This window comes from Ziziphus jujuba, chromosome 6 (genome assembly GCF_031755915.1).
Source record: "Ziziphus jujuba cultivar Dongzao chromosome 6, ASM3175591v1".
Classification (NCBI taxonomy): domain Eukaryota; kingdom Viridiplantae; phylum Streptophyta; class Magnoliopsida; order Rosales; family Rhamnaceae; genus Ziziphus; species Ziziphus jujuba.
This window is the reverse complement of record NC_083384.1, coordinates 13,847,878-13,869,016: the sequence shown is the minus strand read 5'-3', so window position 1 is coordinate 13,869,016 and position 21,139 is coordinate 13,847,878. Positions and strand designations below refer to the sequence as shown.

Genomic DNA, 21,139 nt, shown 5'->3' with positions numbered 1-21,139 from the left:
CTATTTGTTTTTTTTTTTTTTTTTGGGGTCAAAAGAAAAATCATTACTATTGCCTGGCCAATTTGATGAGTGATTAAAATATTATAAATGTTATGTGGTTGGTACATAATCAGGCCCAGTTCTTTTAACTTATCAAGGTTTCCAAACATGATATGAAGCAAAAATTCAATTTCTTTTCATTATTAATTAATCTCGGCTCATCATTACGTTCAAACTCCTATGCTTTCAAATCATGCAATAAAACAATTATTATCAGATAATTGCAGAGATTATTCTATTATCTTCCCCATCGGTCCTACCTACTATCAATATTGTAATAATTCACATGCAATTTGGGCAAATTTCTTAAAAAAATAGCTCTTGTGTTTCACAGGAATAGATATGCTATGGATTTGTATTCTTATCATAATTATGACAATGACTAAAAAATCTGGAAACTAAACTTACACAAGTTGTGACTACCACTATTAATCAAGTAAGAGGGAGTGAAATATCTTCAGATGGTAAGAAGGAAATCACAACCACAAATACATGTTAAGGTATACATATCAAAGTAACCGTACGAACGTACACAAATAGAGAGTTTACAGCATTTTTGCGACTCATGAATGAAAAAGAAAATTGGTTTTATTTAGTGAATATAGTTTGTTAGCTAAGAGTTCACATGTAAACTGAAGTAATTCTTAATTTTATAAATAAATTCTGGCTAAAAATATGGGTTTTTTTTTTATAACAATGAAATGACAATTATCGCTCTTGATTAAATAAGAAAGCACTGAAATTATAATTAATTTATTATTTAATTTTTTTTTTTCAAACTAGGACATGGGATGAGGGAATGGGAAATATTGTAAATGAAAAAAAAAAAAAAAAGAGCATGGGCTAAGTTTTTAGAATTTGCAAATGAAAATTAATAATAATAATAATTAGAGACAAAAATTATAAAAATTATAATTTATTATTTTCATGCCATGTAGACTTTTGACGTGATTGAAATACCAAATAAATAAAATAATATAATTGATTTTAAAATAAAAAAGTTGTTTTTATTGTTATCTTTCTCTTTTTTTTTCTTTTTTTTTTTCCCAAAAGGGAAGAGAGAAATGAATGAAATAATTATACGACAACTAATGACATGAGTTGTCTAACACACTATCTACAAAAAGATTTGAAGCAAACTCAAATACAAATATAAGCCACAACAATAACAATAATAATAATACATAGAGAGGTGGCAATGCAAGAGGGATTGCAAGTGAATGACCTATCACCCAAACTTGGATGTACTTTCAAATTAGCTTACGAAGCAATCATGGAAGATCCAAAAATACCACTGCTACCAAAGTCGTCCTTTTGAAAATTTTGAATGCCAACTCAACCTTGATTTCCACCAGCCCACCCCCACCTATCTCTTTAATTTCCAATTTGAAAACCCCATTCCATTTAATTCTAAAGTGACATTACCTCGTTGAGATTTTTTAGATAACGATATTTGCCTTTGCCTTTGCATTTTCATTAGCAAATTTTCTTTCTTTTTTACCCAAACCAATCCCATTTCCAAATCTATATTCCTAACCAATTTCTATTAATACTCAACAATTTTAGTAACCTTGTCCCCACCTGGGGTCTATTCGCTATAATCAAATCCTAGATTCTTCATCACCTAAATTTTACATTGTCCAAAAGAATAAAAACCCAAGAATAATTATTACATTGTTATTTTGGGTATTGAAAAAAAAAAAAGAAAAAAAAAAAAAGAGGAAAATTAATTATTAAAGTTGGTGAATAATTTACAAACCACAAACCACAAATCACCCCTTTTTTTTTTTTTTTTTTCCCCTATTCATGATATTACAAAATAAATTCACTGTTGTATTCCCGATTATAAGACATTTCCACAAGAATCAAACTGAGGCGTTCGAAATGAACATGGATTTTACTTGTTTCTCTATCAATCTGAATATCTTAAAAAAAAAAAAAAAAAAACAATAATAGTAACAATAGTTTTTTTTTTTTTTTTTGCTTTATATATATAGATATATATATATAGATAGATTTTTATTTTTATTTTTATGGTGAATATATTAGATTATTATATTATATATTTCTGATCTACAAAATTATGATTAACCTCTGTACAAAGGTGAGCGTACACGAACAAGCTTTGATATTTTCGATTGCCGGAAAACCTTAATCGGACTCGGAAAATACCAACTCCTACCTTTCCCGGGCGGTCTTGAATCTCCCACACCGTTCTCCCTCGTCGACATCGGAACGGCCACCGACCTCGACCTCATCATCATCGTTTTCCTCATCAAAACGTCGTCGTCGATATCGTCGTCTTTCACTTCCACCTTTTTGGCTTCCTCATCTGGAGGAGGCGAACCTCTCTTGCTCTTCTGAGACTTAAACACCGACCAAAACGCCATCGTTCTTCTGCTACGGCCACCACCACCGGCAGTATGTGGTTCGCTACCGTCGCTTTGTTCGGAATCCCTGTCGCCGCCGACGAACCTCGACCTCGACCTGAGAAAAGGAATGGCCGCCACCGACCTCGAGCGGCGGAACGAAGGCTCGCTCTCGATGAGATTGGAGACGCGGCCGACCGATCCGACGCCGGCACCGTCGCCGGCGGCGGAGGAGGAGGAGAATCGAGAAAACAAAGAGAAAGAGGAAGAAGAGGAGGAAGATGACGACGTCGTTGTCGCGGTGCTGCAACAGCCACAGGGGCGCACGTTAGCGCATTCGGGACAGAGAGTAGCTAGGCGCTCTCGGAGGCATACGTGGCAGATTCCGCACCTCCGACGCCTCGAGGGGTGTTTTGGACATTTCCAAATCTCTTCTTCGTCGACGTAGAGCGCCATTTCCGGCATAATTTCTAGCTCTCGTTAAAAAAAAAAACCAAAAAGGGTAAAAAATTCTCGCTCTCTTTTCTCTCTCTATTTTTTTTTTGGGGGAAATTTTTTTAATTTTCCGGCGAATTTTCCCTCTCTTTCTTGCACTTTCTTTCCAGCAGTTTGTTTTCTGTTCTATGTGGCTTCCCTCTGGCTGAGGTTATATAAAAAAGGTGGGGTTTGATTGGGGGAAACACGCTAACCATGGTTACTACTCCAATCCAACCATGGTTAACTGCAATTCGTTTTTCTTGGACTCCATTAGAGTAAGTGAACGATTCAAAACGATGCGTTTTAATAGCCCCAAAAAAAAAAAAAAAAAAAGTGATTGTCTGCGGTCACCCACAGCCTCACACATTTCCAATCTAGTGTAGGACCCGGAAATAGATTATGGACCCCACAAGCAAAAAATTGAAAAAGATTGTTTTTTTGATTATTAATCAAAAGCGAGTAGCTTCCGGAGATGATTATTGACTTTTTTAATTTAGTGTATTTTTCCAAACAGATTTTTATTTTTTATTTTTTTAAAAATAATAATAAAATAGTTTTACTGGAATTGTTTGACCGATATTGGGAGGTTAAGGAGGATTTGTGGAAATCAACAACAACTGGGTCAAAACAATCCCATCATCATCATCACCATTTCCCACTTTGGCTTTGTGAACATCATGCTCGAATTTTAATTGCTAATTTAAAATTAATTAATTATTTTTTTTTTTGGTTTTTTTGGTACATAACCTAGTATTGTAATCATGGGGAGGTTATATAACGTAACGTCATAAACCTTTTCATTTTTTATTTTTTTTACTTATTATTATTATTTTGGATTAATATGGATTTGATGTGGAGCCGAGTCAGTGGTTTGTGAACTCAACACATGTCCATTTGACGAAGCAAACTGAGCTGGTGGTCAGTGCGGATGTAGTGAGCAAATGGGAACGAGATTCATGGCGCCTAGTTGTTAGACTATTCATATGGTTCATCCTTTGATTCATTCAAAATCAAATTGATTTTTAAAAATCCAATATATATATATATATATGTTATATTTCAATCCAAAATTATTGGTAATTTGTTTTCACATACATGCTTTTGGCTAATGCCTACGTATACAAACTCTTCTTGCCACACACCTCCTGTGTGCTAAATGTTATTATTATTATTATTTAAATTGTAGAGGATATTTTTTTATTAAGCTTTTGTAGTTATTTTATTAATTGAAAATTTTAATACAAAGCTATATATGAATAAATACTATAGACAACTTTTATATGAATAAATGTATTATCCATAAATATATATAATTGAAACCAAACACAAACTAATAAAAGTATTATGTGCTTACTATATCAAAATTATATACATATACATATAAATATAAATAAGTTGTGATTTAATGGATTATCTAAATTACTTTATAATTAACTTTTTAAAGATAGAATCGACAAATAATATAATAAATATTAATTTACAACATTTATTTTTATGTTTTAGTACTAAAATTCTAGTAATGAAAAATAAATTTTTAATGAAAATCTATTAAATTGTGATATATTATATAAATAATATAAAAAAAATTCTATATATATTTTTTTCCCCTATTTAGTAATGTGACATATTAATATCATATATCATAATATAAGTTAAATAGCTCACTACATTAAAAAATTTTATATATAATTTTAGTATAAATAAGTGTCAATATGCATATCGTAATACAAGTGGCACCAAATTATAGTTAATTTTGAGATAAAATTCTTGTAACACTATAAATTACATAGAATATAATTTGGTACTAACCTACTTAGATTTTTTATTTTGATTTGTTTTATTTTCTTTAGAACAACCTACTTCGTTATGTGCGATTGTGCGTGTTGACACTTATGATGACAGGCTGATTAAAATGATGACAGGCTGATTAAAGTTTTTACCTACGATATCTATATCTTTTCTCTTTTTTTATTTTCGCTTTTTTAAATCATTTGGAATTTTTCTTTTGATTTCAAATTTATCCACTAGAAAAGACGTTACTATATACCCATTTAATTATTCGTAACAATAAACCTAAGCTACAATTATTAATAATAATAGCAATCAATGGTTTGTTTAATACACTTTATCTTATCAATCATTAGCCTTTGAAAGTAATAAATACTTATATTACATTATTTATGTATCATATTAGTTTTATGATCACAACACAAGCATTATTCCATGTGATCGTGGGTAAAATGTGTCATGCATGATCATTAACCTACCTTTAGTTTAACGTGACAATTTTTGTAATGTTGCTTTTATCATTTTTATTTATATCCTTTGCTGGCAAATGCTGAAATTAATCGAGGTAATAAATTTCAGGCAGAGATAATTAAGGTGTTGTTTGGTAATTTTTTTGTTTCTGATTTTTTTTTAACTTAATTTAAAATTTCAAATGTTTTTAAGTGTTAATAAGTGGTATTTAAAATTAATTAGACATCTAAATTAATTATAATTTTAATGGAAAAAAACCCCATCAAACAAATAATTTGAAATGGTTTTCAATTTATATTTAATCTTTATATATAGATATATATATATATATATATATATATATATATATATAATTATCAATTTTAAATTTATAATTATTTAAAATATCTAACAAACTCTGTTACTTTTATCCATTATTCAAATAATAAAAAAGAACTTTGTCAATGGTAAAATGTATTATTTGTTCAAACAATGGTCCGAGATTGAATCTTTGAACTTTCAATATCAAAAGAAAAAAAAATAAAAAAAAGCGGTTCTTTTTACAATTTTAAAATGATTTTTTACAATTTCATTCTTTGTACACTACTACATAAATATATAAAAAAAATATAAAATTACTTAATACAATATTATTTATTCCTGAAATATTCATAATTCATACCATGCCAAAATTACATATCTTTTATAAATAAAAATTTATTTTACAATTTTAAAATAACTATATACAGTCTCTCACTAAAATACTATTCTTTTCTTCTTTCTCGTTATGAATTAGGATTGATTTTTCCTCAATTTTTAATGACATAAAACATTATTTATTTGAAAGTAGAAAACTAACGAACAATGGAAGGTAATGGTGATTGGGTGCTTGGTAGTATACTTCTTAACAACTTTAGAAGCATTCAGTCATATACTACTCAATGTTTTAAAGTAATTCAATTCTGTACTATTTTCTGAACTTTTTTTTTTTTAATAATGTTTAGTCGTAAACTTTAAACGTCTTTAAAATTCTGAATTTTGTACTATTGAATTTTTTTAAAATTGTTGAGTTATATTTCTAGATATCTTAAAAGTTATAATTTATTATTTTGGAATGTTCGATCTTAAATTTCTGTACATTTTCAAGATGTTTGATTATGAACTTATGAACATATTTGAATTTGTTCAACCCAGCAGTTTTGTAATTTTTTTGTACAGTATATTTTTAGATGGTTCGACTATAAACTTTTGTTAAATTTTGATGTTGTTCAATTGTAAGCTTTTCAAGTTATTTGGTTGTAAACTTTTGTACAACCGAAAATGTTCGGTTGTGGGCTTCTCAAAATATTAAATATCTGTATATAATGTACGAAATTTAATATCTGTATATATATACAATGTTCAATAGATAAAAGCTAAACATCTTAATAATATTCAAATGGACGCTTCAAAACACTTAAAAAATGTTCAGTTTCAAACTTCCAAATAAAACACGAATTTTAATATACAAAAGTGTTGTTCCGACCTGATCATTGATAAGCGATAGAAAAAAAAAATTAAAACTAAATACATTTTACTGTTTTATATTTTTGAGCTTCCATTATCTACAACCCAAATTTTTAATGGAATATAAGTTAGATGGATATATGTAACATATTATTCAAGAAGAAGAATGAGATTGTATAAAAAAATTATTTAAATAAGTTTAGTTAGTAAATATTTTTAATAGTAATTTTAAATGAAAATAAAAATATAAATCAATAATGAAACTGTATAAAATCTAAATGGTAATGCAACTAGAATTTTTTCCAAAAAAATAAAATAAAATAATATTAAAAAAAACTTTAAAAAAAATACTATTACTACTACTAAATCAAAACTAATAGTTGTTTGATATAAACATAATAAACACAACTAAGTAGGAAAAAAAAATCAAAAACCAAATAATAAATGTAGAAATCAATCACGGCACCAAATGACACCTAAGGTATTTGCATTACTTGTTTCCTTTTTTTTTTTTTTTTTTTTTTTTGGGTTGTTTTTCCAAGAAGCACAAGTAGAGTGGGTCGACATGGACAAGTACAACATGTTGTAGATTGTGAAGGTTATTGTACTTGGATGGAGAATGGGCTTTTTCGACTTAATTCTTTGTATCTTTGCTGATGTAATTTGTCTTCCCAAAGTTACAGTAGATTGTGAAAGTAGTTAGTAAAATTCAAATCCCCCCACCCCTGAAAAAAAAAAAAAATAATAATAATAAATAAAGGGAGGTGGAAAATGAAAATAAACAACTTAAATATATATATATATATATATTATATTTATATAAAGTGGAAGGATTCTAAACTCTAAATTTTTAATAGAGAAGGACTTTACAAATAACAATAAACCTTTGTTTTGCACTGTAATGACGAAAAAATCAGCTGGGTTGGAATTAAGGATCATTGCGGCTTAACATTCTTATATCCATGTGATATGTTTCCCATCATTTTCATGTGGAATAAAATTTCAGTTTACTACAATATAATAATAAAACTAACACTTTGACTAGTAATCTTTGTCATTATTTAACAAAATAACAACAATAATAATATAATAATAATAATAATCAATCTTTCTGAAAATATTCAATATGTTTTGTGAGAATCAATTAGGGACACCGATCTCTAGAAAGAAGCCCTTGCAAAACTTTTGTCCCAAAACAATTAATCCCCTTACTCAAAGATTATTATTATTATTATGTTGTAATTTATTTTTATTTTTTGGGAGTAAAAATTGGTTCAATGTTTCCAGTTTCGAGGAAATCATGATTTCCCGAAGGCTGGGCAGAGGCAAGTGCCATTGCTTTTGCGAACAAGTGTTGGACCAAATGCTTCTCGAAGCAAAACTTTTTGCTTTACTTTGGTCTTTACTTCTCCCCATAGTTGAGTTTGTTGCATAAAACAAGTTTTTTCCACATTTTACAGAGTGCATTGATTGTAAAAGATATAGCAGGCAAGTCCTTTTTGCTAAGTCCAATTAGATAGGGAGAATATATATAAGGATTTTTCTTTTTTTTTTTAAATATATATATATATATATATATATATTGAGTTCGGACATTCTCAATTTGACTTTTCGTGCTGCAATTTAGCTATTTGTATTCATCTTATTCTTGTATCCGAACCAAGCATTTTTATTTTTTAAATTATTCTATGTCTTAATTTTATGGTCAAAAAGGTTAGGAAGAAATTTGGAAGTAGCAGTCAATCCCATTCATTTTGTTTTGCGACATTTCCCGTGGCTATTAAAGTATTGCCAAAGTTATAAAGATTATTTTGACCATTTGTATAACCCATTCAATTGTTTGCTCAGCTAAGAATTTGTTCTTTATATTAATTAAAGTTACGCAAATTTGACTATTAAAAAATAAAATAAAATATAAAGTAAAGGCAGACGACTTAGTCAAGAAAATAACAAAAGTTATTTTAAAGGGAATTTTTTTTCTCATTATCTTTTTGACTTCAACACTATATTCCTTCCACTCAGAAGGAGAACTATTAGTTCTATTTTCTATTTTCATGTATCTTGGTGTGAAATTTTTGTTAAATAATATAAAGTTACTATTTCCCCACAATAAAAATATCAAATAATGTAAAATTAAATTTTGGCTACCAAATGCTTGGAATTGCCTTCACTTTTTTTTTTCCCCTCCTTTTTGTTTTATTTGGTTCAAGGGATTACCTTCACTCTAAATGTTATAATATAGTGAAAAATATTAATATAAGCAATGAGTTTCATTAATTTTATTTTCTCAAGGAATTATACCTTTTCTTTTTTCTTCTAGCTATTTAATTTATGTATTTTCAATGTGACGAAAAAAATTAGTTTCAGTTGTCTCTGTTTAGTTTGGCCTTAGGCCTCCTCTTTATCAAAGGGGTCGAGGATAATATATAAAAAAGTTTGTTGAATAATTTAAACTATTAAAACTTTGGAATTATTTTGATGCAGAATAATATAATTATGATTATTTATGAAAATACAACAAAATAATGTATTTGACTAGGATAATAAACATTTTGGTCATGAAAATCACCATAATACCATTGTAGTTATATTATATGATATATTATTTATATATCTATATATATAGTTTTAAGATAATAAAGATGTGGCAAAGACCTTATAACAAAGACATTTTATTTGACAAAACATATCATTTAAATAATACCATCTCATTTAAATATGTTTTGCTTGTTTTTAAATAAATCACACCCTATTAAATTTGCATGAAATATTATGATAATTGTTATAAAAGGTTAACTTGAGTTTTTTTATTTGTTTAATAATTTATTTCTCTTATGTGTCAATTAACATGAATAATAGAACTTACCTCATATGATGTTCTTATTTATCTCTTATTATATTAAATCATCCACATATGATGTCCTTACTATAACATTCTTATAACTTCCTTATGATATCAAAATCATATATATATATATATATATATATATAAACTCAATGACTAACTTGATCACCAATAGATAATTAGATTGTTTATATATGTATGTTTTTTAATGAGATTATTCAAGGGTCCAAGTCGTGGCTTTAACTATAAAAAGGAGTTTATAATTTGTCTCATTATGAGGCTTTGAAAATGGCAAGTCACATCCATCTAAATAAAATTTTAAAAATTAAAAAAAAAAAAAAAAAGGAATTCAACATGGAAAATGTTTTCCCATCCCTGCTTAGCTTGTGTTTACCAAATGAAAGTTAGACCACACCCATCTACTCTCTTATATGATTTTTTTTTTTTTTTCTTGTATGTTTCTACACTCCTTGGAGTTTTGGTAAACACGCCTGACTAATGGCTCTTATGTAAATCATTCAATTGACAAATACAACATTATGTGTAATTTTGTGCATTTCCAATCAATTAAAAATAAGGGTGAGAGATACACTAATATAAAATTAAGTTGAGGGGTTTTAATTTAAAAAAAGAAGAAGAATAATAATAGTTGGCTCAGAGATTAGAGTTCAAAATGAAAAAAGTTCAAGATGCATTCGTAGCCAAAAAAATTTAAATTACCCTTGGTAAAACTAGTTTATTAAATCATTGATCATAAAGAAGGGCATAAATACGTTTATAAGGACATCGAGGATCGGATTCACCTGAAAAAGGAGACACCAAACTAATCATGGCCATTAGTTTTGGCTACCGTGCTTTTGAAGTGGAACCAAATAATTGATGTTACGCGCCATGTAATAGCACCAAAAAAAAAAAAATGCATCAAAATGCTGTGGTCATTAAATTTTCTTATCAAATTTTATTTACCAAATAATATAACAGAATATTACTTGATATCATTTTCCATGAATTTAGAATTAATTTAATTTTTTATTAAACGCTAGTTTTTTATTACATCATTTAGTAAACATAAATTTCGTGAAAAAATTTAGTAGTCTTGCTAAAGTTTGGGGTAGTTTTTGCTTTTGCTTTTCCAAAAATACCTTCTAGAAGCTATTGTTTGGCCCATTTGAAACACCCACTGTTTCCTCTTTGCCCATTTTCAAATTTGTTTAGTAAAGCGAGAGTACATATATGTATGTATTTGGTAAATCCTTCCCAATAGGATGTCCCTATAATATCTGCATATAAGTCAATTCCTCAGTAACATAGAAGCTGCCTCAGGGAAGTTTTCAATGTGTTTATCGTCCAAATTTGACTGAATGTTCACCGTCGATTAATTATATACATATGATTCACTTGTTTCGTGAAATCTATAGCTCCAAAAGCCCTCTTACGCTGACTTTAGTAGCCAAGTACAAAATCCAATTGGTCAAAATTCAACTTCCTCTCGTGAACCAACTCAAGAGCCCAAAAAAAAAAAAGTTACAAAATTTGCTGACTCGAAAAGAAGAAAAAAATTTAAAAAGTATCACCTAAACGGTCTGAATACTAAAAATAGTTATGAGCTTCCAACCAAAAATAAAAAAAAATAAAAAAACAGTTTTTTTTAACTTGTCTAATTATTTATTTTTCTTAGTTTTGGGTCTAACTTCATATCTATATATATATATATATAAACAAATATATATTAAAATAGTATATGAATTTTGATCGGTTGGAAACTTAACTCCCATCTTATTTATATTGAACAATGAAAATCTATTAACGTGGGTTTCCCACCTTCTGTTAAATTTTGATCTTTTTCATTTTGCACATTTTCATTTTATGTTGGATCATGTTTCCAAGTCATTGACATAAAAATTAGCAATACCAGGCGTGATAGGTTTTCATTGAAATTGGGCTACCTACACTAACAAAAACCCTACTCTGACCTTTAATTTTCAACTTCACCGCAAATTCAATAAATGGGCTTTGTATCTTACCCAATAAAAGAAAAATTTTCAATTTCTATTAGTAAATATAATATCTGTTGAAACGAGAAAAAAGAAAAAATTATATAATTTATAGTTCGACCAATTTATGTGCACAAAAGATTAATTATAGGCTTCAGGAGAATTGAGGCCCAGAAATCATTATTCTTCGTTTAATGAGATACATTGCATAGACGCGCCCGCTTTCTAAAATGGTTTGGGCCTATTGGAGAAGCGTGTATTTGAAGGTATTTGACCGCAATGGTCTTGCAAATAGAATTTACGAGAAAGGCCAATGATGGGCCTAACTGACCTTAAAGCCCATTGTTTTTCTTCTTCTGAGGCGTGGCTGTAAAGTTTAAAACACTTTCTTTTCTTTTCTTTTTTCTTTTTTTTTTTTTAAACTCAGGAAAATACCCAAGCAGTCACGTCCTCATAATGGGTGTAGTTATTTATCAGGAAAATACCCAAGAAGTCTCGTCCTTATAATGGGTGTAGTTATTTATTTAGTAAATAACCATTCAACTTAAACTACTATAATATTTCCACTCCAAAAAATTAAAAAAAAACTCCTTTATTATTTTATTTTTATTCTTTTTCCTGTCCTAGAAATATGGTAGGAGATAAATAGAAATACATTTGATGGCCTTTCATGTTAGTTCCTTGTATCCACCATGTTTTTTTGCCTATAAATTGTTTTCAAAGATGGGTTTGTGTTTTAGCTGGCATGTATTTCTGTATGTTTTCTTTCTTTGCTGCTCATTCGGTGTTTGATTTTATTATGAGAGAGAGAGAGAGAGAGAGAGAGAGAGAGAGATACAGATCTAAAGGGTCGATGATTTGATTGGGACTAAATTCTAACTGGTAAACAATGGTGTGGAAATTTTCTTATTTGTACTGCTATACATGAATTAATTGTTACATTTTGCTCTTGTCAATGTAATTTTCTGGCTGTGGATCTTACGTTTTGGTGGTCCTACAAAAAGATGATCTCGAAAATGTTTCATGCACTGTTAAATTCCCATAAACCTTATCACATATATAAATAAAAATTATAGAATATAATTTAACCATTAACCTATGGATAGTGATATCTAAACATTATGTTTAGTGATATCTAAACATTATGTTGTCACTGTGAGCAGCCATCATGATTGAACTTTATAAATGTTTTGGTAAATTTGTCGTATTCAATTTTTATACAAACTAGAATTTATTTTCACCAAATGCTATGAAATTAAAATGCATTATTTCTCAAATTTATTAAATTTAAATTTAAATTTGGTATTTTTGTTAGAGAAGATAATTAAAATTTATTTGGTTTTTAGTTGGCTTAGTATTTTCATAATTTTCAATTTATTATCCTACAATTTAACGATATTTTTATTCAATTTCATTTTATTTATTTTAAAAAAAAAAAGTGCTTTTCAATGCATAACCAAATAACCACGCTCTAAATCTCTCAACCAATTTGACATTTCTTCTATTCATTCGCCTTATTTTTATACATTTCCCAGAAAGTAAGTGTCACTATTCCCTCAATTTGATAGGTCCATGAGGTCCTAACAATAATAAGAAAGCACCAAAACCCAACACGTACTCTTTCCATAATTTGATTCACTTGTACAGTCTTTATCATATTCTGCTAAGAATTTGGGCAACCTAATTTTTATCAAGTAGAAAAACATATTCAAGAAGATTAGCTATTTTGCTTAATTGAAAACTCAACATAAAAAAAAGAAAAAAAATGGAAAAGGAAGTTAAAGCATAGCCGTGATTCATTGTTCATATATAAGTGCTTTGCAATGATGGGAAAAGTTTGCATCTCAACTTATATATTTTGACTACTTTCTTTCACATTTTGGGAGCACATCTTTTTTTCTTTCTTATTGCATTCCTTCTGCACTTTACCTTCCACTCACTTTCTTTTCAATCACTTTGAACCTTCTCATCTGTTAATTTCCATGGTGAGATAAAGTTTAGATTCTGAAAGAATATATACATCCATTAACTAGAAACAACAGGGTGTTTCCGTTTCTTCGAACTTTATAACTTATTGTCAATTAACTTGATTTTAACCTATTTTTGGTATTCACTTTGCTATTCTTTTTCCTTTTTTTATTTATTATTTATTTTGATATGAACATATAAAAGGATTTGAACTAAAAATCATTATATGATAAAACAGTAACTTTGGCACTATATTATTTCTAAAAAGATATAAATAGTGGTTGTACTGACATTGTTAGTTCCATTGCACATTGAAATGTATAGGGTGCATGCCATTTGGATTTGTGATTAAAATAATAATAATAATAATATTTTTGATATTAATGATAAGGCATGTTGTGATAACCAATGGTAGAATTACTGTTTTTTAAGACATCAATATCCTAAATCTAAATCCAAATATCCCTAATTATAAAAAAGAAAATAATAAATAGTAAAAAATTTTAAAATGATAAAGCATGCCTCAACTTTAGCATATCACTTTAATTTCAATTCTTCATAGAGTTTTGCCTAAATTAGGTTCAAGATTGTAAAATACATAACCCAAAAAAAAAAAAAAAAAAAAAAAAAGGGCAAAGAGCACGCAACAGAGCTACATATATATTGTACACATATAGACGGATATTGCTTTTGTACAAATATGTGTCATTGCATTTTAATACCAAATGCAAATCCATATTCTATAGCACTGTAATTATAATGGCCACTAGACTCCAAAATCAGGCGTCTCAATCCTATGGTGGCTAGGTATGACATAAACATGCATTTAATATTTTCATGTAGCACTTTGAAGGGTTAGAAAAAAAGAAAGAAATGGGCAAACAAATCCTTGTCATAATTGTCTTGTTATTATACAAAACTCGAGTGTGGAAGAAGTCATTTTTGGACCAATATGCAGTAATCTTTACGTAGCTTGGACAATGAAAGTGTTTGATGATGAAGACAAAAGAAAGTTGGAACAAGTTGCTTCGCCCTTGTGGGCCAATAAAAGTCATATGCCACTTCTTGGCAATTTGCTTTAGACCTTACCAATTACCAAATGTCCTTTAAATCTACTGTTTGGAACAATTATGTAATTAATTAATTATTATATATTGCAACTTTCGTGCACAGTACCAACAGCATTTAGCCTGTTTTATTATCTTTCCAATATCCTTTTTCTTCTTTTTTATGTTCTAATGTCATTTTTGGACAACTGATTTTGTACCACTATAATTACTGTTTTGGCTTTATAATTAGCTTTTTAGGCTGCTAGTCATATATGCAATCATCCAATTCTATTTTATATTCTGGTAGAAGCATAGTTAAAAGTTTCCCCGAAAATGCTTTTCATTTTAATTTTATTACTATCGTGTTTGGCTAAGAAAATTTATTTTTGTTTTTCCTTGATAAAATGCTTGTTTTGGTCGAGTTTTGTTTTATAATGTCAAAACTTTATGAAAAATTCAAAAATATTAGGCATATGTCTGTATAATTTCCTCGGAGACTCATGCTGAATTAATTGATATTATAATAAGTTTGGTCAAAAATGAATTAGAATTTAACACAAACACACTTCACGGAAATTTTGTAAAGATTTTTCTTTTTGATTGCCAATAATAATAAAATAATGAAAGTATAGAGAAAGAATGAAGGAAAACATGTTGTCATATGATTTACTGTATAAAATTTGCCAATTAAAGTTGGTGCTTATGTAATCAAAATATTAAAAACAAAAAGTTGCTTAATTATATGGTAAGATAATTTGCCAAATATATCTGTATAGAAAACATACCCTTGTTTTATATTATTTCATCATCTAAACACAAATATAGTTAAGAACTTCCAACCACTTATAGAATCTTAACAGTGATTTCGTCATTAAAAACCAAAAAAAGAAAAAAAAGAATTTCAATTGGTTCTTGCGTGTCAAAATTTTCAAAAGTTATAAACATTATATATATATATATATGTATTTTATTTTTATAATAATAAGAACAAGTTTATTATTTATCTTCTATTTAAAAATAAACAATAAAATAAAATAAATAAACAAACCAACAAAATCATCTAATTTGAATGTCCAAATTCAATATACAAAAGTCAAAGCCTCAAATTCAGAGAATGGGGCTACTTAACATCTAGTCATTGTTTGTTTCAAAAACAAAAAAAAATCTAGTCATTGTCGACGTAACATGACGTGGGGAAAATATATTGGTGGTTAGAATTTTTAATTAAAAAAAAAAAAAAGAAATTAGACCGAGAAAATCGGTAACAACGGTGGCCGGCCGGTGGAGGCAGTTAGGAAAATGGGGACCCACATAACGGACCACCTAGTATGGTAGTAGTACTACAACTACTGACGCAAAAACGTAGGCTGAGGGGTTGGGAAAACTACTTGGTGGGCCCAAACTCGGGTTTCAATAATTGAAGGCCCATGGGCCCACAATGGCCATTTGCAAACCCGAAACGCCGTGTTTTTTTGGGATGGAGTCAACGGAAGGGGGTGTGTGAAACGCGGAGGCGGACTCAGACGCAGCGTAATTTGGTCATGCCTGGCGTGCCGTGACCAAAGGGTTCAAGCAAAAACCATTTGTTTGACTCTCAAAACTAAAATTATCTCTCTCTCTCTCTCCCTCTCTCTCTCTCTCTCTCTCTCTCTCACCTTCCAAGTCAATTCCATACAAAAACCATCATTATTCACCACCCCTTTTTTTTTTTTTTCATTTTCTTTTTTTTTTTGGATTGTTGGGATATACCTTTTTTTTTCTTTTTTTCTTTTTAATCTTTTTTTACATTTTTTTGGTTGGAAAAGTTTAAGCTTTTTAAAGCCGACAGGTTCCACCATTTAGATTATTAAAGCTTAATAATCATGTAAAGTTTGAGTGAACATAAACAATTGGAAAAAAATGATTTGCATGAGGGATTTGTGTTTAGTGGAATTTTACCCTTTTTTTAATTTTTTATTTTTACTTCGAAAATGTTGTAGTGTATATTTCTTCTGTTTTTACCCGAAATTCAACAGCATTTTCTCCTTTCTTTTCTCTCTTTTAATTATTTGAAAAAAATGGTTTAAGTTTTCTTTTAACCACATTTCGTACGTTTAACAATTAGTACAAGTAACCTCATGTCTCTTAAACCACTCTTCACTCCCATGTCAGTTTGACTTTGAATTAAATAAACTTAAATAAATAATATATACAGTAGCAATAAATGAAAATTGTTATTTACATTCTTAGTTTATGTAAACTTTATTTAATTAGTCCAAAATACGATTACATGCATGGTATGTGCACATATCACTCCATGGCTGGCGCTACATGTTCACTCCATGTCATGAAGTTGAAGAAATCAATTCATAAAAGGAAAAACAAAAACAAATAAAAAAACAAAAAAAAGTTTCTACACACGCCCTATCAAATGAACAATGATTGTGCTTTGCACCAATCTCAACCTATATATTAGTGTTTATTAATTAATTAATAAAATACTATTTTGTTTCAGGACCACCAAGAACTTTTAATTAAATTAAGCTAGACAAGATTTGAAAATCGGCATTTTATTTAGAAGGGATTTCTTTCAATTAACTTATTTACCTTGGTGTGCCATAAGTTATGAAGTCCAACATCACAAAAGAAGTCATGTGAATTGAGTAGCAAAAACAGACGTCATGCATGTCCACTATTGTTTTCTTATTTTTTTTATTTTTTACCAACATCATTGTTATCAACTTATAATTAGGTGACACAAATTTTGGTTTCACACTACTAAATTTATGAAGGAATCATATATTAATAACTTGATCTCTTAATTTTTTAATTTGTTACAATTTAAGTATTGTTTTGACTGCCGACTATGGAATTTAACTGCCAATTATATGATATTAAAATTGTTTTTAATATTTCTCATTTTGGTATCTTATATTTTTTTATAAAAATCAAGTTAGTGCAAATCATTTGAATGGTATTAAGTTGTATCAAATTTCAAAATAAAAAATATTAAAAGTGTAAATTTCTAGAACTAGTTTTAAAATTTTAAATTTTAGTATCTTCTAATTTGAAATTTTATATAATTTAACATCAATCTTAATAAACGATCGTTAAACCCTGTTAGTTAAAAGTCAAAAAGATCAAAATTGTAACAAACTGAAAAAATGAGGACCTAAGCTACCAAATTGAAAAGTTAAAAGCTTAATTGTAAAACTTAAAAAATTGAAAGTATCAAAATGCAATTAATTTTAATGCAATAGTATTTTTTTTAAAAAAATCAATATTAAAGCGTTAACTTGTAAACCAAAATTTTGTTTATTAAATGATTTAACAATACATTAATGGCTAATAAAAAAGAATTACACTAAATTTTTGAGAAGTAAATCCAATAAAATTTTGTCCTATCATTTAGTGAACAAAATTTGTTGATTCTAATATTATTAATCTATATAATTTTTAAGAATTTGAATAAGAATTTGCCCAATAATCTTTGAAACTATATGATATATATTGTATTACATTTTTTTTTTATCGTTAGCAGTGGATGAGATTTTTCATTTTTTTGTTTTAAAATATGATAAATTGAAAGTTAATCTCATATTGATTCTTTTTTAACATAAAACCAGAACATTTAGATAAACAATTGCATGTACCAAGCATATCAAAAAGGACATTTATGAATGCGAACATGAAAAAGATAAAAAAGCACATTCAAATATTCCTCCATCCTACAAATATACTCCATGGATTAACTTGATGATGAATTTCAAAAGTCATTTAAAGATTCCCCTCACAAGCGCAATATATCAAACACTTTGATAAAAAAGCCTATAGTGGATCACACGTAAAAAAGTATATATTAAAAGGTATTTGTTCATTATACGTAATTCTTTTATTAGTTGTGAACTTATGTTGACGAATCAACAGAGCAAAATTACCATATGTATAATGTTTTATTTGTAGCTGTCCATCTAGCAATCCAATCATAATTTTTAAAAGAAAATGGGGAAATATAAGAAAATTGTACACACACAAACCTTAGAAACTATGAGAGAATTCTTTTCACATAAAAATGAAAGTTTCATGCAAATTCATGAGGAGACTAGTTAATAGCAAATCAATGTCTATATACATTTAAGCAAAAATTTCTGTCTATGTATGTTTATAGCCTATATAGCCTTAGTTGTTTTAAGCCATTTCACGAACACAAAAACATGAAAAATAGACCACAAAAGAAAATTAAAATGGAGACAGAAAAAGGACAATACCATTGCAATTTATTTTGTACTGTTTGAGAATACTTTTTTTTTTTTTTTTTTTTTTTTTTTTTTAGGGTCTAGGGGGAATGGTTTTCTTACCACGACTTGTGTATTTCTCCCGGACTAATTCATTAATTAGAAATGTTTTATATGCTTAAGCTTGTTTCATTTTAATATACGATAAAACATTAAAATTCTTGTTGGTCCACAATGACCATAGTTTTTTTTTTTTTTTTTTTATAAATCACTAGTTTAATCATTATGTTTTATATGCTTAAATGCCTCTCCAATTATAAACTTTTAGTTCTGCATTTATTTTTTTTTATCTAATGATGGATTTGAGGTTCTATGTAGACTATCGTGGGAGACTCTTATAATTTTTAATTTGTCGGTCCCCTTCCAAATAATTAGATTTCTTTTCCTAAAATATATATGTTATATTGAATCCATCCCTTTTGTTAAAAATATTTGAATCGAAAAGAAAACAATTAGCTACTACCTTAGTTTAATATATAATCCATCCCTTTCGTTAAGAATACTTGAATAGAAAAGAAAACAATTAGCTACTACCTTAGTTTAACACATATGTATAAAGCTAGCAGCTGCGCTGTTGTGAATGAAATTGGGAATTATATATTGGGTGAAAATCATTTATAGTTATTAAATATATGCAAATTTAAGATTATAAATGGCCGTCGCCTATTAAATAATAGGTGATTTCTGCCACAATAACATTTTTGTTTTCCAAACTTCAAAACTTAATCTTTATTACAAATGAGACAATATCTCATATAATACAAATATGCAACCTTATGGTGTCATATTTCAATTATTTATTGATATGCGATCTATTATGCTTAATATAATTTAAGAATCGAATTACTAAATCTAATCAAATCACTATTGAGTCGTATCCATGTAAGTGTGTCCCTTTAAGGTGGCATTCTTTCTATTAGAAGGAGTTTTAAGTTGCATTGTACCTTCCAGTTTTTTATTGCCAAAAGAGGAGAAAAGGAAAAAGGAAAAAAAAAAAAAAAAAAAAAAAGAATTTGTTGCTCTAATTCTTCTTCTTGCCTTTCTCTATCACGCTCTCATATCTCAGTTTTAGCCGTTTTTCACTAATTCTTACACCTTTATTAGGTTGTGGTGGAGGGTGTTAACATTGGAAAGTGAAAGGAGCAAAAAGTTAAAAAAGATAATAGCAAAATTTTTTATTGACATGGAGGGGATAAGAAAACTATTCCTCGAGATTGGAATAAGGGAAGAATAATTATTTTTTAAAATTCTTTTGTAGTTTTATTTGCTAATTAAATAAAGCGAATATAGCTGTGTAATGTTTATTGTTAATTGTTTTCTGGCTTTTTTTCTACTCCCTTCCAAACAAAACTGAGGAGTCATGTCCATTTCCTTTCAATAACGTTCGTATATGCTTTACATTATTAGAATGAGCTATAGTTTTAAGTTTTCAGTATGACATATATACTTGACAAATGTTCTAAATTTCAACTTCGAAATTGTAATTTTTAAGTTTTAACCATGAAAATATTTGCAAGCACACATTTATGCTTCAAAAATCCAATTGTGGTTTAACTAAAAGCTTAAATGTAATTATTTAAAAAACAATTTTTAAGCTGAAATGTCATTTTACGAGTAAATGACAAGGTTCTAGAGTTTTTTTTAGAACAACCTCTTTTTCTTTTTATGGATGAATTGACCTAGTTCAATACAATTCAATGTTTCAAGGAACATTTTCGGAATTTTTTTTTTTCCCCTGTTTTGTTATATTGGTATTCATATATGTACAAATTCCAGCAAGGAAAGATACTGTAAATGAAGTAGAAGAAATTATATATAAGTAGTGATTTGGCGTAAATTAGAGAATCTAAGCATAGATATGATTCTTAGAAATGGAAATTCAGATAAAAAAAGAATCTGTAATTTTCCATCTGAATCCAACTATAAGATATGATTCTCAAAGAATTAATATATGATTTCCGATGATCTTACTGATAGATTAATAATGCTAATAATTAATTCCGTGTGGTTTCTGGTAATCATTGAAGTCAAAATTGTCATTTTATCCCTCTTTTTTCCTGGTTGCATTCAATGCTTTATTGAAATTGTCCATCCATAATTATTATTATTATTATTTATTTATTTATTTATAGAAGCTAAGAAGGCTGAGTCAGGCACCACTCGCACATTGCTCGTCTTGGAAGGTTATAATTGATATTTGGAATTACTAACTTATAGAGCAAACAAATACAAATGCCGACACAAGCCATATCCCATCTTAATTTTGTAGTTTTTTTAATTAGGAAGGATTTCATTTCATACAGGTTTCATAAAATCATAAAGTTAGGGGAAACTTTTTTTTCCTCACCATTGGAACAGAGACTAAAGTTTTTTTTTTTTT

The 21,139-nt window shown here is 28.2% G+C and overlaps 1 protein-coding gene across 1 annotated transcript; it reads right to left on the bottom strand.

Annotated features, from left to right (window-relative positions):
• Positions 1-1,205: 1,205 nt before the first annotated feature.
• LOC125418817 (uncharacterized) lies at positions 1,206-3,115 on the bottom strand. Its single transcript, XM_048463434.2, has one exon. The coding sequence runs from the start codon at positions 2,871-2,873 to the stop codon at positions 2,127-2,129; it is 747 nt and encodes a 248-aa protein (XP_048319391.1). The 5' UTR covers positions 2,874-3,115; the 3' UTR covers positions 1,206-2,126.
• Between the last annotated feature and the right edge of the window lie 18,024 nt (positions 3,116-21,139).